The sequence below is a fragment of the Cetorhinus maximus genome, chromosome 1, assembly GCF_964194155.1.
Source record: "Cetorhinus maximus chromosome 1, sCetMax3.hap1.1, whole genome shotgun sequence".
Taxonomy (NCBI): Eukaryota; Metazoa; Chordata; class Chondrichthyes; order Lamniformes; family Cetorhinidae; genus Cetorhinus; species Cetorhinus maximus.
The window spans coordinates 1412664-1432541 of record NC_135879.1 but is presented as its reverse complement, the minus strand read 5'-3'; the positions used below and the strand labels follow the sequence as shown (position 1 = coordinate 1432541).

General features: G+C 46.3%; 1 protein-coding gene across 1 annotated transcript in view; it reads right to left on the bottom strand.

Moving 5' to 3' along the window:
* manba (mannosidase, beta A, lysosomal) overlaps window positions 1-16067 on the bottom strand; it is an 87440-nt gene extending 71373 nt beyond the window's left edge. The window contains exons 1-3 of the mRNA XM_078563374.1: window positions 15819-16067; window positions 6348-6442; window positions 2240-2345 (exon numbers count right to left, since the gene is read on the bottom strand). Coding sequence (XP_078419500.1) covers window positions 2240-2345; window positions 6348-6442; window positions 15819-16046 — 429 coding nt within the window. The 5' untranslated portion in view covers window positions 16047-16067. The remainder of the gene's footprint in view (window positions 1-2239; window positions 2346-6347; window positions 6443-15818) is intronic.
* Between the last annotated feature and the right edge of the window lie 3811 nt (window positions 16068-19878).

The window sequence follows — 19878 nt, the reverse complement described above, 5'->3', positions numbered from 1 at the left end:
AGGTCCTGATGGACTTCATCCTAAGGTCTTAAAAGAAGTGGCTGCTGAAATAGAAGATGCATTGGTTTTCCAAAATTCCCTAGATTCTGGAATGGTCCTAGCAGATTGGAAAATAGCGAATGTGACTCCTCCGTTCAAGAAACAAAGGAGACAGAAAGCTGGAAACCACAGCCTGTTAGTTTAACATTCGTCATTGGGAAATTACTGGAATCTATTATTAAAGAAGTTATAACAGGGCACTTAGAAAATCTCAATGCAATCAAACAGAGTCAACATGGTTTTGTGAATGAGAAATCTAGTTTGATAAATTTATTGCAATTCTTTGAAGAAGTAACAAGAGATTTCCAGAAGGCATTTGACAAGGTGCCACATCAAAAGTTACTACATAAAATAAAAGCTCATAGTGTAGGGGCTAACATATTAGCATGGACAGAGGATTGGGTAGTAGGGATAAATGGGTATTTTTTTTGGTTTGACAAGATGTAATGAATGGTGTGACACAGTGATCAGTACTGGGGCCTCAACTGTTTATTTCAATGACTTGGATGAAGGGACCAAATTTAAGGTTACTAAATTTGCTGATGATACAGAGATTGATAGGAAACTAAGTTTTGAAGATGACATAATGAAGGTGAAATCTGCCAAGGGAAATAGACAGGTTAAGTGGTGGGCAAAATTTGGCAGACAGAGTATCATGTGGGAAAATGTGAACTTGTCCACTTTGGCAGGAAGAATAGAAAAGCAGCAAATTATCTAAACGGGAAGAGATTGCAGAACTCCGAGGTACAGGGGGGTCTGAGTGTCCTGGTAGATGAATCTGGAAAAGTTAGTATGCAGGTACAGGAAGGCAAATGGAATGTTGTTATTTATTTCTAGGGGAATGGAATATAAAAATAGGGCTGTTTTGCTGCCATTGTACAGGGCATGGAGAGACCGCATCTGGAGTACTGCATACAGTTTTGGCCTCTTTATTTAAAAAAGGATATAAATCCATTAGAAGCAGTTCAGAGAAGGTTCACTCAACTTATACCTGGGATGGGTGTTTATCTTATTAGGAAATGTTGGACAGGCTGAGTCTGTATCCATTGGCGTTTAAGAGATTGAGGGGTGATCTTACTGAAACATATAAGATCCTGAGGGAACTTGACGGGGTGGATGCTGAGAGGATGCTTCCCCTTGTGGGAGAGACTAGAACTAGGGGACACAGTTTAAAAATAAGGGGTCTCCCATTTAAGATGGGGGTGAAAAGAATTTTTTTCTCTGGAACTCTCTTTCCAAGAGAACAATGGAGGCAACATCAATGAATATGTTTAAAGCAGAGGTAGATAGATTCTTGACTAACAAGGGAGTTAAAGGTAATCAGGGGCTGGCAGAAAGTGGAGTTGAGGCCACAATCAGATCAGTCATGATCTCATTGAACGGCAGAGCAGACTTGATGGGCCAAATGGCCTACTTCTGCTCCTAACTCGTATGTTCATATGTTCTCAATCTGCCTTCAACAATATGTGTACACATACCCCCAGGTCTCTCTGCTCCTGCACCCCTTTTAAAATTATATCCTTCATTTAAATTGCCTCTCCTTGTTCTTTCTACCAAAATGTGAATGGTGCTATTTAAACACGGCTGTCTTTTTATATGTTCGAGAGAAAGAGATAGAAGAATCTATATCCATCCAAACCCCTTTCTTTTCCTGCTTAATATCTAGAGCCTGTCAAAAGAAATGTTGAGCAAAATGTAATTATTTTCCACTAGTTGGAAGAAGAGGGAATTAAAATTCAGGATCAGTGAACTGCAGCTCCTTTCTTGCACTGAGAGTTAGCTGATTATAGGTATTCCCTAAAGCAACTGGGGAACCTTACATGGCACGAGGAGATTATGATGAAGATATGGAGTTATCAATGTCAACCTGTCAACATTGTTTACAAAATGGCAAGAGATTTTTTTTTTGGTGCTAGGGAACTCTTCTTGAATTAAGGCTATCCTCAAATTGCCAGACATATATACATACTGGGACAACATGCTTCCAACATGAGACACAACCAGAAAATATAGAGAGTCAGATTGGCATGATTTTCAAACTTTTCTTCAATTAAGGTATGAAATAGGGTAAGTGACCACACATTATATGCCATTATCCTAAAAATATGTAAGAAAAAAAACATTATTTTTAAATTACTGCTAAGAAATAAGCAATCTCTGGCTTCCTAGTGTTAAATGAATTTTATAAGTGTTAACTCACATATCGACTAAACATGTTGTTTGATGTCCCGACTGTGATATTGTTGATGAGGATTGTTGCAACAGTGTCAAGTCCATCACAAACCAGATTTACTCTCTTCCACTTACTTATGAGAAAGAAAAGAATCCAGATATTATTTAAAAACAAAATCCTACTTGTTCCAGAATTAAAGTAAGTGTTGCCCTTCTTGAACCAGGTTTCAACTTATTAAGCAATTCCACAATTTTTTGAAGTTGGTTTGACAAATCAAAGTCCAGTCACACACCCACATTTCATGCTGGATCTAAACAATAGCATGGAGAAAGGGCAGGGAAATGAGATTAGAAGCAATCACAACAGACAGAGAACCAGAACCGTACCTGCCAAAGTACAAATATCAAGTGGCCTTCTTACGTTCTTTAATTTCAATGATTCTAAAATAGATTCCAATCAGTGTAAGCAACTCACCAAGGCTCCTTCGACAGCACCTTCCAAACCCACCACCTCTACCGCCTAGAAGGACAAGGGCAGCAGATGCGTGGGAACACCACCATCTGCAAGTTCTCCTCTGAGCCACACACCATCCTGACTTGGAACTATATCGCCGTTCCTTCACTGTCGCTGGGTCAAATTCCTGGGTCTCCCTCTCTAACAGCACTGTGGGTGTACCTACACCACATGGACTCTACTGGTTCAAGGCAGTGGCTCATCACCACCTTCTCATGGGCAATTAAGGAAGGGCAATAAAAATGCTGGTCTAGCAAGTGACACCCATATCCTGTGAAATAATAAAAATAAAAGCTTAGCTCTGGGTGGAATAAGACTCCGATGTTAGCCTGAGACACTTTGCGGTCCGGTTAATAGACTCGGTAGCTGAGGAACAGAATGTATGCTGGGGTCAGACAATGGCTTCAGTCTTCCCAATGTCTAACTGGAACAAACTGGAGCTCATCCAAATTGGATGTCAAGCAAACAGTCTGGCAAAGCAAAGGCAGTGTTGGAATGAAAGCATGGGGAGGTAGGGGAGTGGGGAGCTCAGGGAGTTGTCAGGACATCACAGAAACCACTCTGCATAAACCTACAGACATTTCTGTGAAATAAAAGCAAAATGCTGCGGATGCTGGAAATCTGAAATAAAAAGAGAAAATGTTGGAAAAACTGAAAGGTCTGGCAGCATCTGTGGAGAGAGAAACAGTTAACGTTTCAAGTCCGTATGACTCTTCTCCAGAGCTAAAAAAAAGTGTGATGGATTTTATACTGTTTAAGAGGGGGTGGAGCAAGTTGGAAGGTCAGGGATAGGTGGGAACTAAGGAGAAATTTGACAAAAATGTCATGGACAAAGAGAAAGTTAATGGTGGTGTTAAAGACTAAAGAAGGTGTTGATAGTGGCATAAAGGTAAAATAGCAGAACAAGGCTCAACACTCCGTGAAAGCAAAACATAAAAAGAAGTGACAGATGGCCCTGTTTGGTGGGGTGGGGTGGGGGAGGGTGTTGGGGGAAAAAGAATAATAAATAAATAATGAATGATTTTTTTTTAAAAATAGGATTAATAAATAAAGTAAAGATGGAGGCGAGAGTTCATGATCTGAAGTTGTTGAACTCAATGTTAAGTCCAGGAGGCTGTAAAGTGCCTAGTCGGAAGATGAGGTGCTGTTCCTCCAGTTTGCGTTGAGCTTCACTGGAACATTGCAGCAGGCCAAGGACAGACATGTGGGCATGAGAGCAGGGTGGAGTGTTAAAATGGCAAGCGACAGGGAGGTCTGGGTCATATCTGCAGAGTGAGCGAAGATGTTCCGCAAAGCGGTCACCCGGTCTGCGTTTAGTCTCCCCAATGTAAGGGGGTCTGCCTATTGGAAGCAGCGTTGGGAGCAGCGAATGCAGTAGACCAAATTGAAGGAGGTGCAAGTGACGCCCTGCTTCATCTGAAAGGAATGCTTGGGGCCTGGATGGGGGGGTGGTGTGGGGGAGGTGAGGGGAAGATGTGTTTGGCGGTGGCATCATGCTGGAGTTGGCAAAAATGGCGGAGGATGATCCTTTGAATGCGGAGGCTAGTGGGGTGAAAAGTGAGGACAATGAGCCCCTATCATGGTTCTGAGAGGGAGGGGATGGGGTGAGGGCAGAGGTGCAGTAGATGTGTCAGACACAGTTGAGAGCCCTGTCAACCACATTGGGGGGGATAACCTCGGTTAAGGAAAAAGGAAGACATGTCAGAAGCACCATTTAGAAAGATAGCAAACATCAGAACAGATGCGGAGGAACTGAGAGAATTGGATGGAGTCATTACAGGCAGCAGGGTGTGAGGAACTGTAGTCAAGGTAGCAGTGGAAGTCAGTGGGTTTGTAATGAATATTGATAGTCAGCCTATCACCAGAAATAAAGACAGAGAGGTCAAGGAAGGAAAGGGAAGTATTGGAGATGGACCATGTGAAGTTGAGAGAGAGGTGGAAATTGGAAGCAAAATTGATACATTTTTCCGGTCCAGACGAGAGCATCAAGTGGCACCGATACAGTCATCAATGTACCGAGAAAAGAGTTGTGAGAGGGGGCCTGAGTAGGACTGGAACAAGGAATGTTCCACATACCCCACATAAAGAGAGGCATAACTGGGGCCCATGTGGGTACCTATAGCCACACCTTTTATTTGGAGCAAGCGAGATAAGTTAAAGGAGAAATTGTTCAGTCAGAGAACAAGTTCAGCCAGGCGGAGGAGGGTGGTGATGGAAGGGGATTGTAAGGGCCTCTGTTCAAGGGAGAAGTGAAAAGCCCTCAGACCATCCTGGTGGGGGATGGATATGTAGTGGGTTTAGACACCCACAGTGAAGAGGAGGCAGTTAAGGCCAGGGAACTGGAAATTGTTGATATGACATAGAGCGTCAGAGGAATCGCGAATGTAGGTGGGAAGAGGCTGGACACGGGGAGAGGGAATGGAGTCAAGATAGGAAGAAATAAGTTCCGCGAGGCAGGAACAGGCTCACACGATGGGTCTACCAGGACAGTCATGTTTGTGGATTTTAGAAGGAGGTAAAAGCGGGCTGTCAGGGTTGGGGAACTTGAGGGTTAAAGCTGTAGAAGGAAGATCTCCAGAGATTAGGTCAGTAACAGTCCTGGAAACAATGGCTTGGTGTTTGGCAGTGGGATCATGGTCCAGGGGGAGGTAGGAGGAAGTGTCTGAGAGTTGATGCTCAGCCTCTGTGAGGTAGAGGTCAGTACACCAGGCAACAACAGCACCACCCTTGTCAGCAGGTTTGATGACAAAGTCAGGGTTGGTCCTGAGAGAACGGAGTGTGGCGAGTTCAGAAGGAGAGGTTAGAGTAGGTAAGAGGAGCAGAGAAATTGAGATGGCCGATGTCACAGTGACAGCTCTCAATGAAAAGATCAAGAGCAGTAAGAGGCCAGAGGGAGGGATCCAGGTAGAGGGAGAATACTGGAGGCAGCTGAAAGGATCCATTGAACAGGGGGAAGACTCCTGCCCAAAGAAGTGAACAGGGACAAAGGCGACAGGAGAAGAGTTCAGCATCGTGCCGAGCCTGAAATTCATTGAGGTGAGGGTGTAAGGGGATGAAAATGAGTCCTTTGCTGAGCATAGAACGTTCAGCAGAGAGGGGAAGGTCAGAGGGTATAGTATATACACCACAAGGGCTGGGATTAGAAGAAGGGATGGGGTCAGAGGGATGGGAAGGGGTGGAGGGTCCTGGATGGGCGTTGGTATCACTAAGTTGCTGGAGCTTGCGTTCCTTAGCACCTGAGAGGAGGAGAAAAAGTTTCTTGTTAAGGCGTCGGATGAGACGAAGAATAAAATGAAACTGGGGACAAGGACAGCTTTGAGATAGGATGAATCTTTTGTGATAGGCTTGATATCCTGAATGTAACATGCAATGTAAAATTTCAAGATGTGACACACTGCAGATATTGGCTATGTACAAGAGTCTAATTGGAAATAAACATATCAGAAAGTTCTAAAAGACTGCACGCCACTAGAGTTATGAGTCTCAGCAAGGTAGTTTACCCCTTCTCCCACTCAAAGGGCATTTCCCACTGCTAATGGATAGGGAGCAGAAAACACTTAGATGTCAATCCCATAGTCCACTCTGCCAACAATCCTCTAGGAATCACAACATTTGTACTAACCTGACATCAGATGGTAGCGTGAATGTCCGACTATATGTCCAATTATCCAATGCAATCCATCTATAGGCATCATCATTAAACCTATAGTAAGGATCCTATAAGTAGAAAACGAGAGTTAAATTTACACAAGACTTTACTTAGATCTTTTGGGTCCCATGATGATGATTTTTCTAAAATGCAACTTTGTTTTCTTTGGAACCTTTTTTTATATAAAACAATGACAATTAAAAATACTTACATATAATTTACAGAACACTGCGCCAACGGCCCACCCCCAGCTCTTGCCAGTCACTACGCCAATGCTGACCCCTCCCCATGCCAGTCACTGCGCCAAAGCTGACCCCTGCCCATGCCAGTCACTGTGCCAATGCTGACCCCTCCCCATGCCAGTCAGTGCCAGTGCTGACCCCTCCCCATGCCAGTCACTGCACCAATGCTGACCCCTCCCCATGCCAGTCACTGTGCCAGTGCTGACCACCCTCCAATGCCATTTGTCAGTGTTGACGCCCTCCAGTGCCTGTGTGCCAATGCTGACCCCACCACCATCAGTGCTGGTCACTGGGCCAGTGCTGTTTTGTCATGTGTTCGGGTCCAAATAGGGTTCTTTGCGGTTTGTCTATTCTCCCAAAATAAGCTGCTCGACAGTGTAGTTTGTTAAAACCATTACTCTTTATTTGCAGCTACCATATACATATTGGGACCTCTGCATGGGGTTGGAACTCCCTCCAGATCTCGGTCACTCGGTCTTGTGATATTACATCATTATTACATCAGCATCATGTGCTTCTGATGTTAACCCTTTACTCTACATATCTCCACAAGTCTTTACCCTTATCATATTTACATTCTCATGCATCTCCCCCAAAGTCTCAGACTTCATAGGGTTAGTCTCTGAGGTGCCTTGACTAATCGCCCTGATTTAGTTCTGAGGTCGAGGATATTCAGTATTCTCCCTTCTGTTGATACGAGTGTCCTCTCCTGGGTAGCTGTCGAGCTTTGTCTTACTTCCTTTTCTTTCTCTTCAGGATCTGATTGGTAAGCCCAAGTTTCTATTGGCTTTCTTTCCAGGGATATTAAGGTGCTGTGGTTTCTTCTTATGCTTCCCTGGTCTGTCTCAATCCTGTATGATCTAGATTGTGGAGTTCTTTCCATTATTGTGCCTTCTTCCTGTATGTCCTGTACCCATACTCTCTCCAGACTTCAGCACTGGTTACTCACATGCTCTGTGCCTGTGGTTAAAGTTACAAGTCTGTTTGTTTCTCTGTTCTTTCTCACACTGTGTTATCAAGGTGATATTGGGTTTTTAAGTTTCTGTGTCACAGATGGAGTTGTGTTCTCAATCTCCTTCCCGTCAATAACTCAGATGGTGAGAAACCACTTTGTAGTGGCGAGGTTCAGCAACTGAAGAGCTAGATTAAGGTCTTCATTCTTCCTCATGAAATCTTTGATTCTTTGTACACCTCTCTCAGATTGTCTATTATTTTGAGCATAATGAAGTGAACTGGTTATGTGAACTTACCGTATTCCTTTGCAAAATTTTGGAATAATTCATTAGCAAATTGTGGACCACCATCTGACACGACATTGTGTGGAATGCCATGAGTTGCATAAATTCTTTTCAGTGTTTGGAAGACTGCTTCCACCATGACACTGTGCAATCTGTTTACTTCAATCCACCTTGAGTAGTAATCAATGACAATAAGGAATGTTTTTCCCTTAAAATAGAATAAATCTCTAGATGCTCCCAAAGCCACGATGGAAAAGTAGAAGTTGACAGTGTTTCTATTGTTCTTGGCTGTTTACTCCACATGTAAGACAGTTAGAAATCATTTCTTCTATAGAACGAGTAATGCCTGGTTACCAGGCTGACTGCTGGGCTCTTGCACGATATTTTTGCTAACCTGAAGTAACATTGGTGAAGTCTTTGAAGAATATCAAGTCAAAGTGCTCAGGGTATAACTATTCTCTCGTTGAAGACTACAAAATTGTCAGTGACTATGAGGTGATTGTGCTGTTTGAAGTATTGGTATTGTTCTGGATATAGTCTCGCTATCCTTCCAGACAATGTTCCCTTATCTGGAGACACTCATCATGCTGCTGTGTTTCTTTCATTTCCTGCAACATTTTTGCAGTAGATGATAGGTGTTGAGTAATTAGGGAGGTATATGCTTCCAACACCTCGATGGAAATGTAAATCCTCTTGCTGGGTTCCTTCTGATGGTATCCGCAACAGTATGTCTGCTGTCGTTTGATATTTCTCTTGAACGTACTCTGTTATGGAGGCATATCTCATTAACCTTAATCTGAACCGCTGGATTCTGGCCAGCATCTTCGCAATTTCTTTCATGTTCAGAAGAGTGACTAGTGGCTTATTGTCTGTTTCAATTTTAAATGAAAATCCTATCACTTAGTCTGAGAATTTTTTGCACGCCATGTTGCTGCTAACGCTTCTTTCGATTGTGGTGTATCTTTGTTCTGTTTCTAACAATGACCATGAGGCATAGTAAACTGAAGAATGCTTACCATCTCTCTGCACTTGGAATAATAGTGCCCGCAGACCTGCTGACGATGAATCTGTTCCTACTATGGTCGGTAACTCTGGGTCATAATGTGCTAAAATTTCAGAGATTAAAAGTTGTTTAATCTTTTCAAAAGCATTTTGCTGGTCCACATTCCAGCTCTACTATTGACCTGGCCTCAACAGCGGTCTCAAAGGCTCATTGACCTCTGCCAAATTTGGTAGGAACTTGCCTATTTGGTTAACCTACCGAGGAATCTTCGAAGCTCAGCAATGTTCCTGGGTTGCGGGAATTCTCTGATCACTTTTGTTTTTTATGGATCAGCTGTGATTCCAGTGGCTGGTACCATGTGACTTAGTTAGGCCTGCATCCTGTAAGACTCTCAGGACTCTCTAACTCTGTGGTCATGCTCTCCTCTCGTGGAGCCATGCACAAGTATGTTGTACATATGGAATATTACTCCTTCCACACCTTCTAAGGTTTGAGACATTATTCTCTGGAAAATTTCTGGAGTGAACGCAATTCCAAAGGGAAATCTATTGAAACAATAACGGCCAAATGGCATTATAAATGTGGTCAGCAATCTAGATTCTACGTCCATAGACAACTGCTGTTTGCATCCAATTTGGTGATAAGAGTAATCTTTGGCTAGTTTCGCAAGACTCTCATCCGAGGCCATTGGGTCAATCTCACGTTCCACTGATTTGTTTAGTCGAGTTAAATCCATGCCGATTTTTATAGAGACGTTTGACTTTGGGACTGCCACCATTCCTGAACACCATTTTGTTGGCATGGCGACTGGTGAAATAACTCCTTGCTGTCGCATGTTTTCAATTTCACTCTTGACTTTATCCAAGAGTGGGTGAGGGAATTTCCTCGGTGTAAAGAGGCAGATTGGTTTAGCATCAGCTCATAGGGTGATATGGTACTCAATCTTTAGTTTCCCTAGGCCTGTAAATCATTTTGGAAATTCATTCTTTAATGTACTGCTGTAATGCTCATCCACTTTATATATTAGCTTCAAATTTAAGCATGCCTTTCTGCTTAGTAGAGAGCATCCTTGATTTTATATGACACAGAGAGGTTCGAAGATTTCTTTATCTTTGTACTTCAACTTTACCATGAGTTGGCCTTTGACTTTCAATGTTATCCCACCAGGACCCTGTAATTTAATAGATGAGGGTTGCATTGTAATCTGCTTGAGCCATTTTACCTCATCTGACAAGACGGAATCTCCTGCTCCTGTGTCTAGTTTAAACTCTGTGGAGTGTCCATCCACTTCGAGTTTAACACTCCAGTATTTATTTACAGTATCAGTTACCTCTCCAGGAGGGTTACTTCCTTTGTTAGTGATTCTTCCACTTCTCATAGATGGCATTGTTTTAAAATTTTCTCCCTCTTCTTACAGGTTGTTAGCAGTTTTGAACGACAGTTTTGAAGTGCCCTCCTATCCACAGTTCTGTTCCCCCTCTTGGTCATTCTTCTCGCATGGGCAGCTTGTTGCTGCCACATCGATGACCTTTCAAGGTGTTGGTTGGCGCGCTTTTCCCCATTTTGGCAGGCTTAGACGTACTTTCTTTCTAATGGCCTACGTACCAGATCGTCTCACTCAACCTTCTCCATGGGATCTCACCTTCTCCACAAACAAGTGCTCTATTTTGATTTCTAAGCTCAGTTTGCCTTGTGATTTATACCTTCTTGTTAATGTGAAATTCTCTCTTGTCTGTAAGAGATCTGAAAATGCTTTGTCTAGACCCCAACTACTATTCGATAACAAATCAGTTCCATACTTGCAGTTCCCTGCCAGCCTATATACATCATTGATGAATGAATCAATGCTTTCGCCGGGTCTTTGCTTCCTCTTGTTAAATCTGCCCTTTCTATAATTTAATTTCTACAAGAGCTGAAAAATGAATCAAATGCTTGCAGGACTTCTTCATAAGAAGTTGAAATCTCATCAACTCCCTGACTTGATATTATGTCATCAGCAATAGATCCTACTGCATAAAGTAATGTAATGACCTGATTGATCCTTTTGTGCAAAGCAGAATTGGTTCTATATCTTGTGAACCTCTTTCACCAGTTATCCCACTTCTGGGCCTGTTGCAAGCCTTCTGTGCTCCAAAATGGTTCTGGGAGTGGTAGTGTGGACTCTGTGCTTCTACTGAACCCTGGAATTGTTGTTGCTTCATTAGTGCTGCTTATTGATTCTGGTCTGTGCTCACTGCTGTCGCAATTCCGGGTCTGTGTCTCAGCTTGCAACTGCTGCACCCATGGTGTTCTGCCTTTTGGGTGAGTCTTGAATCTGTTCCTTTTTCCCTTATTTCAAGAAATTCAACTTGCCAGGTCTGTAGCTCCTTCTTAAAGTTTTCTAGGTCTTTTGCTCGCTGTCTGCTGCCATCATGTTGCATCATGTTTTCAGGGTCTAGACAGGGGTTCTTTGGGGTCTATTCTCCCAAAATAAGTAGTTTGTTAACTCCATTACTTTATTTACAGCTACCATATACATATTGGAACCTCTGCATGAGCTTGGAACTTCTGCTCCCTCCAGATCGCTGTTACTCAATCATGTGGATGAAGTAGCAGTGGGTGACCATTTTGGAGAAAGTGACCACAATATATTTAGCATAATTATGGGAAAGAAGAATGATAGAAGAGGAGTAAAAGCTCTAAATTGGGGAAAGACAAATTTTACGAAGCTGAGAGGTGATCTGGTGAAAGTGGACTGGTTACAGCTACCTGAAGGGAAAACAGTGACAGGCCAGTGGGAGTCTTTCAAAAGGGAGATTCTATGGGCACAGTGTAGACATGTCTCCGCAATGAAAAAGGGCAGTACTGCCAAATCTAGAGTGCCTTGGTTATCTAGAAGCATACAAGGTAAGGTAAAGCAGAAAAAGAAAGCTTATGACAGTCACAAAAAAACCTTAATACTACAGGGAGTCTAGAGGAATATACAAGGTACGCGGATGATGTGAAAAAGGCAATTAGGAAAGGAAAGAGAGGATATGAAAAAATATTGGCAGGTAAAATCAAAGAAAACCCAAAGATGTTTTACCATTACATCAAGAGAATAACTAAGGAAAGAGTACGGCCTATCAGAGATGTACATGGTAACTTCTGTACTGATGCTGAAGATGTGGGCAGGGTTCTCAATGAGTACTTTGTCTCTGTCTTCACTAAGGAGAGGGATGATGCAGATATTCTAGTTAAAGAGGAGGAATGTGAAATATTAGATACGATAAGCATAGTGAGAGATGAAGTACTGGAGAGACTGTCATCCTTGAAGGTGGATAAGTCACCAAGGCTGGATTGATTATATCCCAGGTTACTAAAGGAAGCCACGGAGGAAATAGCGGATGCTCTGAGGATCAGTTTTCAATTCTCACCAGATACAGGCAAGATACCAGGGGATTTGAGGTCTGCGAACATTGTACTGTTAGTTAAAAAGGGTGTGAGGGATAGGCGAAATAATTATAGGCTGGTTAGTCTGGCTTCGATAGTCGGCAAATTATTAGAATCAATTCTGAGAGACAGGATAAACATAGAAAGGAATGGATTAATCAAGGATAGTCAGCATGCTTTTGTTAGGGGAAGGCTGTGTCTTACTTAGTTACTCAAATTTTCTGAGGATTGATGAGGGTAGTGCAGTAGATGTTGTCTACATGGATTTTAGGAAGGCATTTGACAAGGTCCCACATGGCAGACTGGTCAGAAAAGTAAAAGCCCATAGGATACAGGGGAATGTGGCAAGTTCAATTCAAAATTGGCTCAGTGACAGGAAACAAAGGGTAATGGTTGATTGATATTTTTGTGAATGGAAAACAGTTTCCAGTGGTGATCCACAGGGCTTAGTGTTGGAGTCCTTGCTGTTGTATATATTAATGATTTAGACTTAAATGTGGGAGGTATGATTGGGAAATTTGCAGCTTACACAAAAATTGTCTGTGTAGTTGATAGTGAAAAGGATAGCTGTTGTCTCCAGAATGATATCAATGGATGAGTGGGCGGAAAAGTGCAAATGAAATTCAATCCTGAGAAGTGGGAGGTAATGCATTTGGGGAGGGCAAATAAAGCCAGGGAATACTCAATAAACGGGAGGTTATTGGGAGTAGAGGAAATGAGAGACCATGGAGTGCATGTCCACAGGTCACTGAAGGTAGCAGGACAGGTGGACAAGGTGGTAAAGAAAGCATATGGAATGCTTTTCTTTATTGGACGAGGTATTGAAAACAAAAGCAGGGATGTAATGATGGAACTGTATAAAACGCTACTTAGGTCACAGCTGGAACTTTGTGCGCAGTTCTGGTCACCGCATTACAGGATGGACATATTTGCTCTGGCGAGAGTACAGAGGAGATTTACAAGAATGTTGCCAAGGCTTGAAAATTGCACCTATAAGGAAAGATTGGATAGGCTGGGGTTGTTTTCCTTGAAACTGAGGAAGCTGAGGGGTGACCTGATTGAGGTGCACAAGATTATGAGGAGCTGAGATAGAGTAGGCAGGGATGCTCTGTTTCCCCTAGTGGAGAGGTCTATTACCAGGGAGCACAGATATCAGGTGATTGGTAGCAGGATTAAAGGTGACCTGAGGAAAAACTTCTTCACCCAGAGGGTGGTGGGTGTTTGGAATTTGCTGCCTAAGTTGGTGGTGGAGGCAGAAACCCTCAACTCATTTAAAAGTTACCTGGATCAGCACCTGAAGTGCCATAATTTGCAAAGCTACTGACCAGGTGCTGGAAGGTGGGGTTAGAATGGGTGGCTAGTTTTTAAAAATCTTTTGGCTGGTAAAGACACGATGGGCTGAATAGCCTCTTTCTGTACCGTATCTTTTCTATGGTTTTATGTGATGTTAGATCATCATTCCATCAGCATCAGGTACTTCTGATGTTAACCCTTTACGAACAGCAGACCCTCCCTTCCGCCCATGCCAATCATTGTGCCAGTACTGACCACCCGCAATGCTGGTCACTGCATAAGGTGCAAGTCGCTGGGCCAGGGCAGACCCCGCACCACCCCAGCGCAGGTCACTGTGCCGGTGCTGACCACCCCCCAGCGCAGGTCACTGTGCCGGTGCTGACCACCCCCCAGCGCAGGTCACTGTGCCGGTGCTGACCACCCCCCAGCGCAGGTCACTGTGCCGGTGCTGACCACTCCCCAGCGCAGGTCACTGTGCCGGTGCTGACCACTCCCCAGTGCAGGCCACTGTGCCGGTGCTGACCACTCCCCAGTGCAGGTCACGGTGCCGGTGCTGACCACCCCCCAGCGCAGGTCACGGTGCCGGTGCTGACCACTCCCCAGTACAGGTCACGGTGCCGGTGCTGACCACCCCCCAGTGCAGGTCACGGTGCCGGTGCTGACCACCCCCCAGCGCAGGTCACGGTGCCGGTGCTGACCACCCCCCAGTGCAGGTCACGGTGCCGGTGCTGACCACCCCCCAGCGCAGGTCACGGTGCCGGTGCTGACCACCCCCCAGTGCAGGTCACGGTGCCGGTGCTGACCACCCGCCAGTGCAGGTCACGGTGCCGGTGCTGACCACACCCTAGCGCAGGTCACGGTGCCGGTGCTGACCACCCCCCAGCGCAGGTCACTGTGCCGGTGCTGACCACCCCCCAGCGCAGGTCACTGTGCCGGTGCTGACCACCCCCCAGTGCAGGTCACTGTGCCGGTGCTGACCACCCCCCAGTGCAGGTCACTGTGCCGGTGCTGACCACCCCCCAGTGCAGGTCACTGTGCCGGTGCTGACCACTCCCCAGCGCAGGTCACTGTGCCGGTGCTGACCACTCCCCAGTGCAGGCCACTGTGCCGGTGCTGACCACTCCCCAGTGCAGGCCACTGTGCCGGTGCTGACCACTCCCCAGTGCAGGTCACGGTGCCGGTGCTGACCACCCCCCAGCGCAGGTCACTGTGCCGGTGCTGACCACCCCCCAGTACAGGTCACTGTGCCGGTGCTGACCACCCCCCAGTACAGGTCACTGTGCCGGTGCTGACCACCCCCCAGTGCAGGTCACGGTGCCGGTGCTGACCACCCCCCAGTGCAGGTCACTGTGCCGGTGCTGACCACTCCCCAGTACAGGTCACGGTGCCGGTGCTGACCACCCCCCAGTACAGGTCACGGTGCCGGTGCTGACCACTCCCCAGTACAGGTCACGGTGCCGGTGCTGACCACTCCCCAGTACAGGTCACGGTGGCGGTGCTGACCACTCCCCAGTGCAGGTCACGGTGCCGGTGCTGACCACACCCTAGCGCAGGTCACGGTGCCGGTGCTGACCACCCCCCAGCGCAGGTCACGGTGCCGGTGCTGACCACCCCCCAGCGCAGGTCACTGTGCCGGTGCTGACCACCCCCCAGCGCAGGTCACTGTGCCGGTGCTGACCACCCCCCAGCGCAGGTCACTGTGCCGGTGCAGACCACCCCCCAGCGCAGGTCACTGTGCCGGTGCTGACCACCCCCCAGCGCAGGTCACTGTGCCGGTGCAGACCACCCCCCAGCGCAGGTCACTGTGCCGGTGCTGACCACCCCCCAGCGCAGGTCACTGTGCCGGTGCAGACCACCCCCCAGTGCAGGTCACTGTGCCGGTGCTGACCACCCCCCAGCGCAGGTCACTGTGCCGGTGCAGACCACCCCCCAGCGCAGGTCACGGTGCCGGTGCTGACCACCCCCCCAGTGCAGGTCACGGTGCCGGTGCTGACCACCCCCCAGCGTAGGTCACTGTGCCGGTGCTGACCACCCCCCAGCGCAGGTCACTGTGCCGGTGCTGACCACCCCCCAGCGTAGGTCACTGTGCCGGTGCTGACCACCCCCCAGCGCAGGTCACTGTGCCGGTACTGACCACCCCCCAGTGCAGGTCACTGTGCCGGTACTGACCACCCCCCAGTGCAGGTCACTGTGCCGGTACTGACCACCCCCCAGCGCAGGTCACTGTGCCGGTGCGGGCCCAAGGCCCCGGCCTCACCTCAATGATTCCCCCGGTGAACAGGGCGCTGTGCACGGTCCCCGGGACCACAGCCGCCGCCCGGACGCTGCCGTTCCCGTTGCGAATTCTCCAGTGGTTTCCCCGCAAACTGTGAATCTCCGGCCGGAGACCGGGCCTGACCTCCGCCCGCACACAGGCCGCCAGCAGGAGCAGGGACAGGGACAGCCGGCCCGGGGACAGGGAGCCAGGAACCGGCGCCGCCGCCATCGCCTCAGTCCCGGGCCCGCGACCCCTGACCCCCTGACCCGTGACCGGGCCGGACCCGGCACCCGCGCCTGCGCACAGACTGCCTGCCCGGGTTGGGGGGGAAATAATAAACTCCAACTTCCTTCATCCTCCCACTTCAGCAGCCAGGAGCTCATTGACTGGCACAGCAGGGCTGAAGGGGCCGAATGGCCTCCCACAGTCACTCTCTGTCCCAGTCCCCACTATTAGTGTAAGGGCCTAGCACATACGGGGTCAATGTGGGGCTGGGTACAGTGCCCCGCCCACTGTGATGTATGAGAGCACATGACCCACACCTCAAGGGTCAGTATACCGTTGGACAGAGCGGTGTGTACCAGCCAGCATGGAGACAGCTCCTCGCTTGAATCCTTTACTGTCTTATATGTACAGTTAATTTTTAAAAATTCATTCATGGGATGTAGGCTTTGCTGGCTGGGCCAGCCATTTATTGCCCTTGAGAAGGTGGTGGTGAGCTGCCTTCTTGAACCGCTGCAGTCCATGTGGTGTAGGTACACCCACAGTGCTGTTAGGGAGGGAGTTCCAGGATTTTGACCCAGCGACAGTGAAGGAACGACGATATATTTCCAAATCAGGATGGTGAGTGGCTTGGAGAGGAATTTCCACGTGGTGGTGTTCCCATGTATCTGCAGCCCTTGTCCTTCCAGATGGTAGCGGCCATGGGTTTGGAGGGTGCTGTCTAAGGAGCCTTGGTAAGTTCCTGCAGTGTATCTTGTAGATGGTACACACTGCTGCCACTGTGCCTGTGTGGTGGAAGGAGTGAATATTTGTGGATAAGGTGCTAATTAAACAGGCTGCTTTTTCCTGGGTGTTATTAAGCTTCTTGAGTGTTGTGGGAGCTCAGTCATCCAGGCAAGGGGAGAGTATTTCATTAACTCCTGACTTGTGCCTTGTAGATGATGGATATGCTTTGGGGAGTCAGGTGGCGAGATACTCTTCACAGGATTCCTAGCCTCTGACCTGCTCTTGTAGCCACAGTATTTATATGGCTAGTCCAGTTCAGTTAACCTACATACAGTTAATCAACTAAAGACTACACACTCCCCTGGCTGCCTCCTGGATTACCATGTTTGAATTTCCGTGACTTCATTAAGACCTACTAAATCGTATCCAACATCCCTCAACAGTGACCCCTTCCCCCCCCACCCTTCAGCCACCACTGCTACCCCTTAACTATATCCTAGTCCCCATTGTTACACCTTGTGTAACTCCACTGGAGTTTAGAAGAGTGAGGGGTGATGTGATTGAAGTATGCAAGATTCTGAACAGCCTTGACGAGGCGGACATCAAAAGGATGTTCAAAACAAAAACAGAATTACCTGGAAAAACTCAGCAGGTCTGGCAGCATCGGCGGAGAAGAAAAGAGTTGACGTTTCGAGTCCTCATGACCCTTCAGCAGAACTGAGTGAAGCTAGGAGAGGGGTGAAATATAAGCTGGTTTAAGGTTGGTGGGGTGGGGTGTGGGGTCCTTAAACCAGCTTATATTTCACCCCTCTCCTAACTTCACTCAGTTCTGCTGAAGGGTCGAGGACTCGAAACGTCAACTCTTTTCTTCTCCGCCGATGCTGCCAGACCTGCTGAGTTTTTCCAGGTAATTCTGTTTTTGTTTTGGATTTCCAGCATCCGCAGTAGTTTTTTGTTTTTATCAAAAGGATGTTTCCGCTTGTGGATGAGTCCAGAACTAAGGGGCACTGTTTTAAAATTAGGGGTCACCCTTTTAGGATAGGGATGAAAAATTTTTCTCAGGGTTGTGCAACTTCAGAATTCTCTGCCTCAGGTGGTGGTGGGGTGATTGAACATTTTTAAGGCAGAGGTAGATAGATTCTTGTTAGGCATGGGAATCAAAGGCTATCAGGGTTAGATGAGAACATGGAAATCAAAACACAAGATCAGCCATGATCTTATTGAATGGCAGAGCAGGCTCGAGGGGCCGAATGGTCTACATCTGTTCCTACTTATGTTCCCTCTATCCCAGTCCTGAAAGTTATCCTTTTATTCTATTCCTTCTCTCTATCCCAGTCCCCACTGTTACCCCTTCACTCTTGTTCCTCCTCCCCCTTCCTCTCTCTTTCCTATGCTCTTATCGCCTTCCCTTCTATCTCCCCTCTTTGTAGTTTACCTATCTATTACACAGGCTGCTGCTGCTCACTCTTTTCCTGGAACTCATAGTTCAACAAATATTATTTAGGACACTTATAATGCACATCTAGAGGTGTCAGCTGTGGCTCAGTTCATAGCACCCTCGCCTTTGAATCAGAGGGTTGTGGGTTCATGTCCCACTCCCGGAAAACCAAGAACTGTGATTGTACTCAGAGTTGCAATCTGTGACTGTTGATAACTCGAAAGAGTACAATGCACATCTTCTAAGAAATGAACAGCTAGTTTCACACTAGCAAAGATCAGCCAGTAAGTATTGCTGGCAAAGATAGGAGCAGTTAGTGATCTGGGCTTTCTGCCCAGTCGACCAGTGAATACATTTTGTGGAGCTTTGAGGCACCCAGCATGGAGGGAGGTGGTGGTTCCACATTTAAAAATCTGTTGCCCACACCCACCTTGCTGCCTCCTGGATAAACTGGTTTAGTGTTTGAATTTCCATGACTTCAAGTAAGGATGTTGACCCTACATTGTTAGACTAATTGCCAGGCTAAAATCCCAAACTCAAAACAGGTAAAACCAGTTTAGTCAGCAGTGAGCGGGTCACTAACCGAAGGTTGGGGCGGGTGAAAGTTCAGGTTTTCATTTTCCAGTTACAACAGGCGGAACAAAGAAATAACTTGCATTTCTGTAGCATCTTTCATAACCTCTGCTATCCCAAAGCTAATTGTTTTATGTGCAGTCATCGTTGTGGTGCAGGAAATGAAGCAGCCAATTTGTGCATAGCAATGTCGTACAAACAACAATAAAATAAATGAGATAATCTGTTTTAGGTGTTGTAGAGGGATATTGGTTGGCCAGGATGCTTAACGTCTCACCACAAGGCGATACCTCCCGACAGTGCAGCACTCCCTCAGTGTAGGACTGGAACGTCTGCCTAGATTACACGGTTAAGTCTCTGGGTGGGACTTGAACCTACTACCTTCTCCCTCAGAGGCGAGAGGCTATCAAAGTGAAATACTTTGTGGATCCTTATGCTTTAAAATAAAAATTATTCAGAGGTAAGAGTACTACCAACTGAACACAGACTGAATTTGGTGAATTTGTATTAGGATATCAGTGTTAATTTTTGTTTTAAAAGGGGAGGCACAAATCTGTAATCCACTACACAGCTGCAATTTGTTGAATCACCAATTTACTCAGAATTCTTGAAAAAATACTGTCCATAACAAACTACCTATGCTTTGAAAATGGTCAATTTAGTTTCAGTAAATAACCAAAATTAATGCAAGTCATTTCTTCAGAACCTTGCTTTTGTCAGGTTTCTTTATACAACAAAGTTTGCAATTAGTGAGAGACATGCAGAAGTAGAAAGGTGTTCAAAATTGATTAAAGAGACTAAAAGTATTTGGATAAGAACCAGAGAGGAAACTTAGTTTTTAAACAGTAAGTTATGATCACAAATTCACTTCCTAAAAGCATAGTGGTAGTTAATTCAATAGCAACTCTGAAAACAAAATTCGATAAATACTTGAAAAAGGAAGAATTTGCAGGCCCACGGGTAATAAGCAGAGTGGGGCTAATTATATTGTTCTTTCAGAGCTAACGCAGGCACAATGCCAGATGGCTGCCTCCTCAGACGTGAGATACTATAATCTTTAATATGAGACCCAGATCGAGCCCAATTTCCATCAAAATTGCA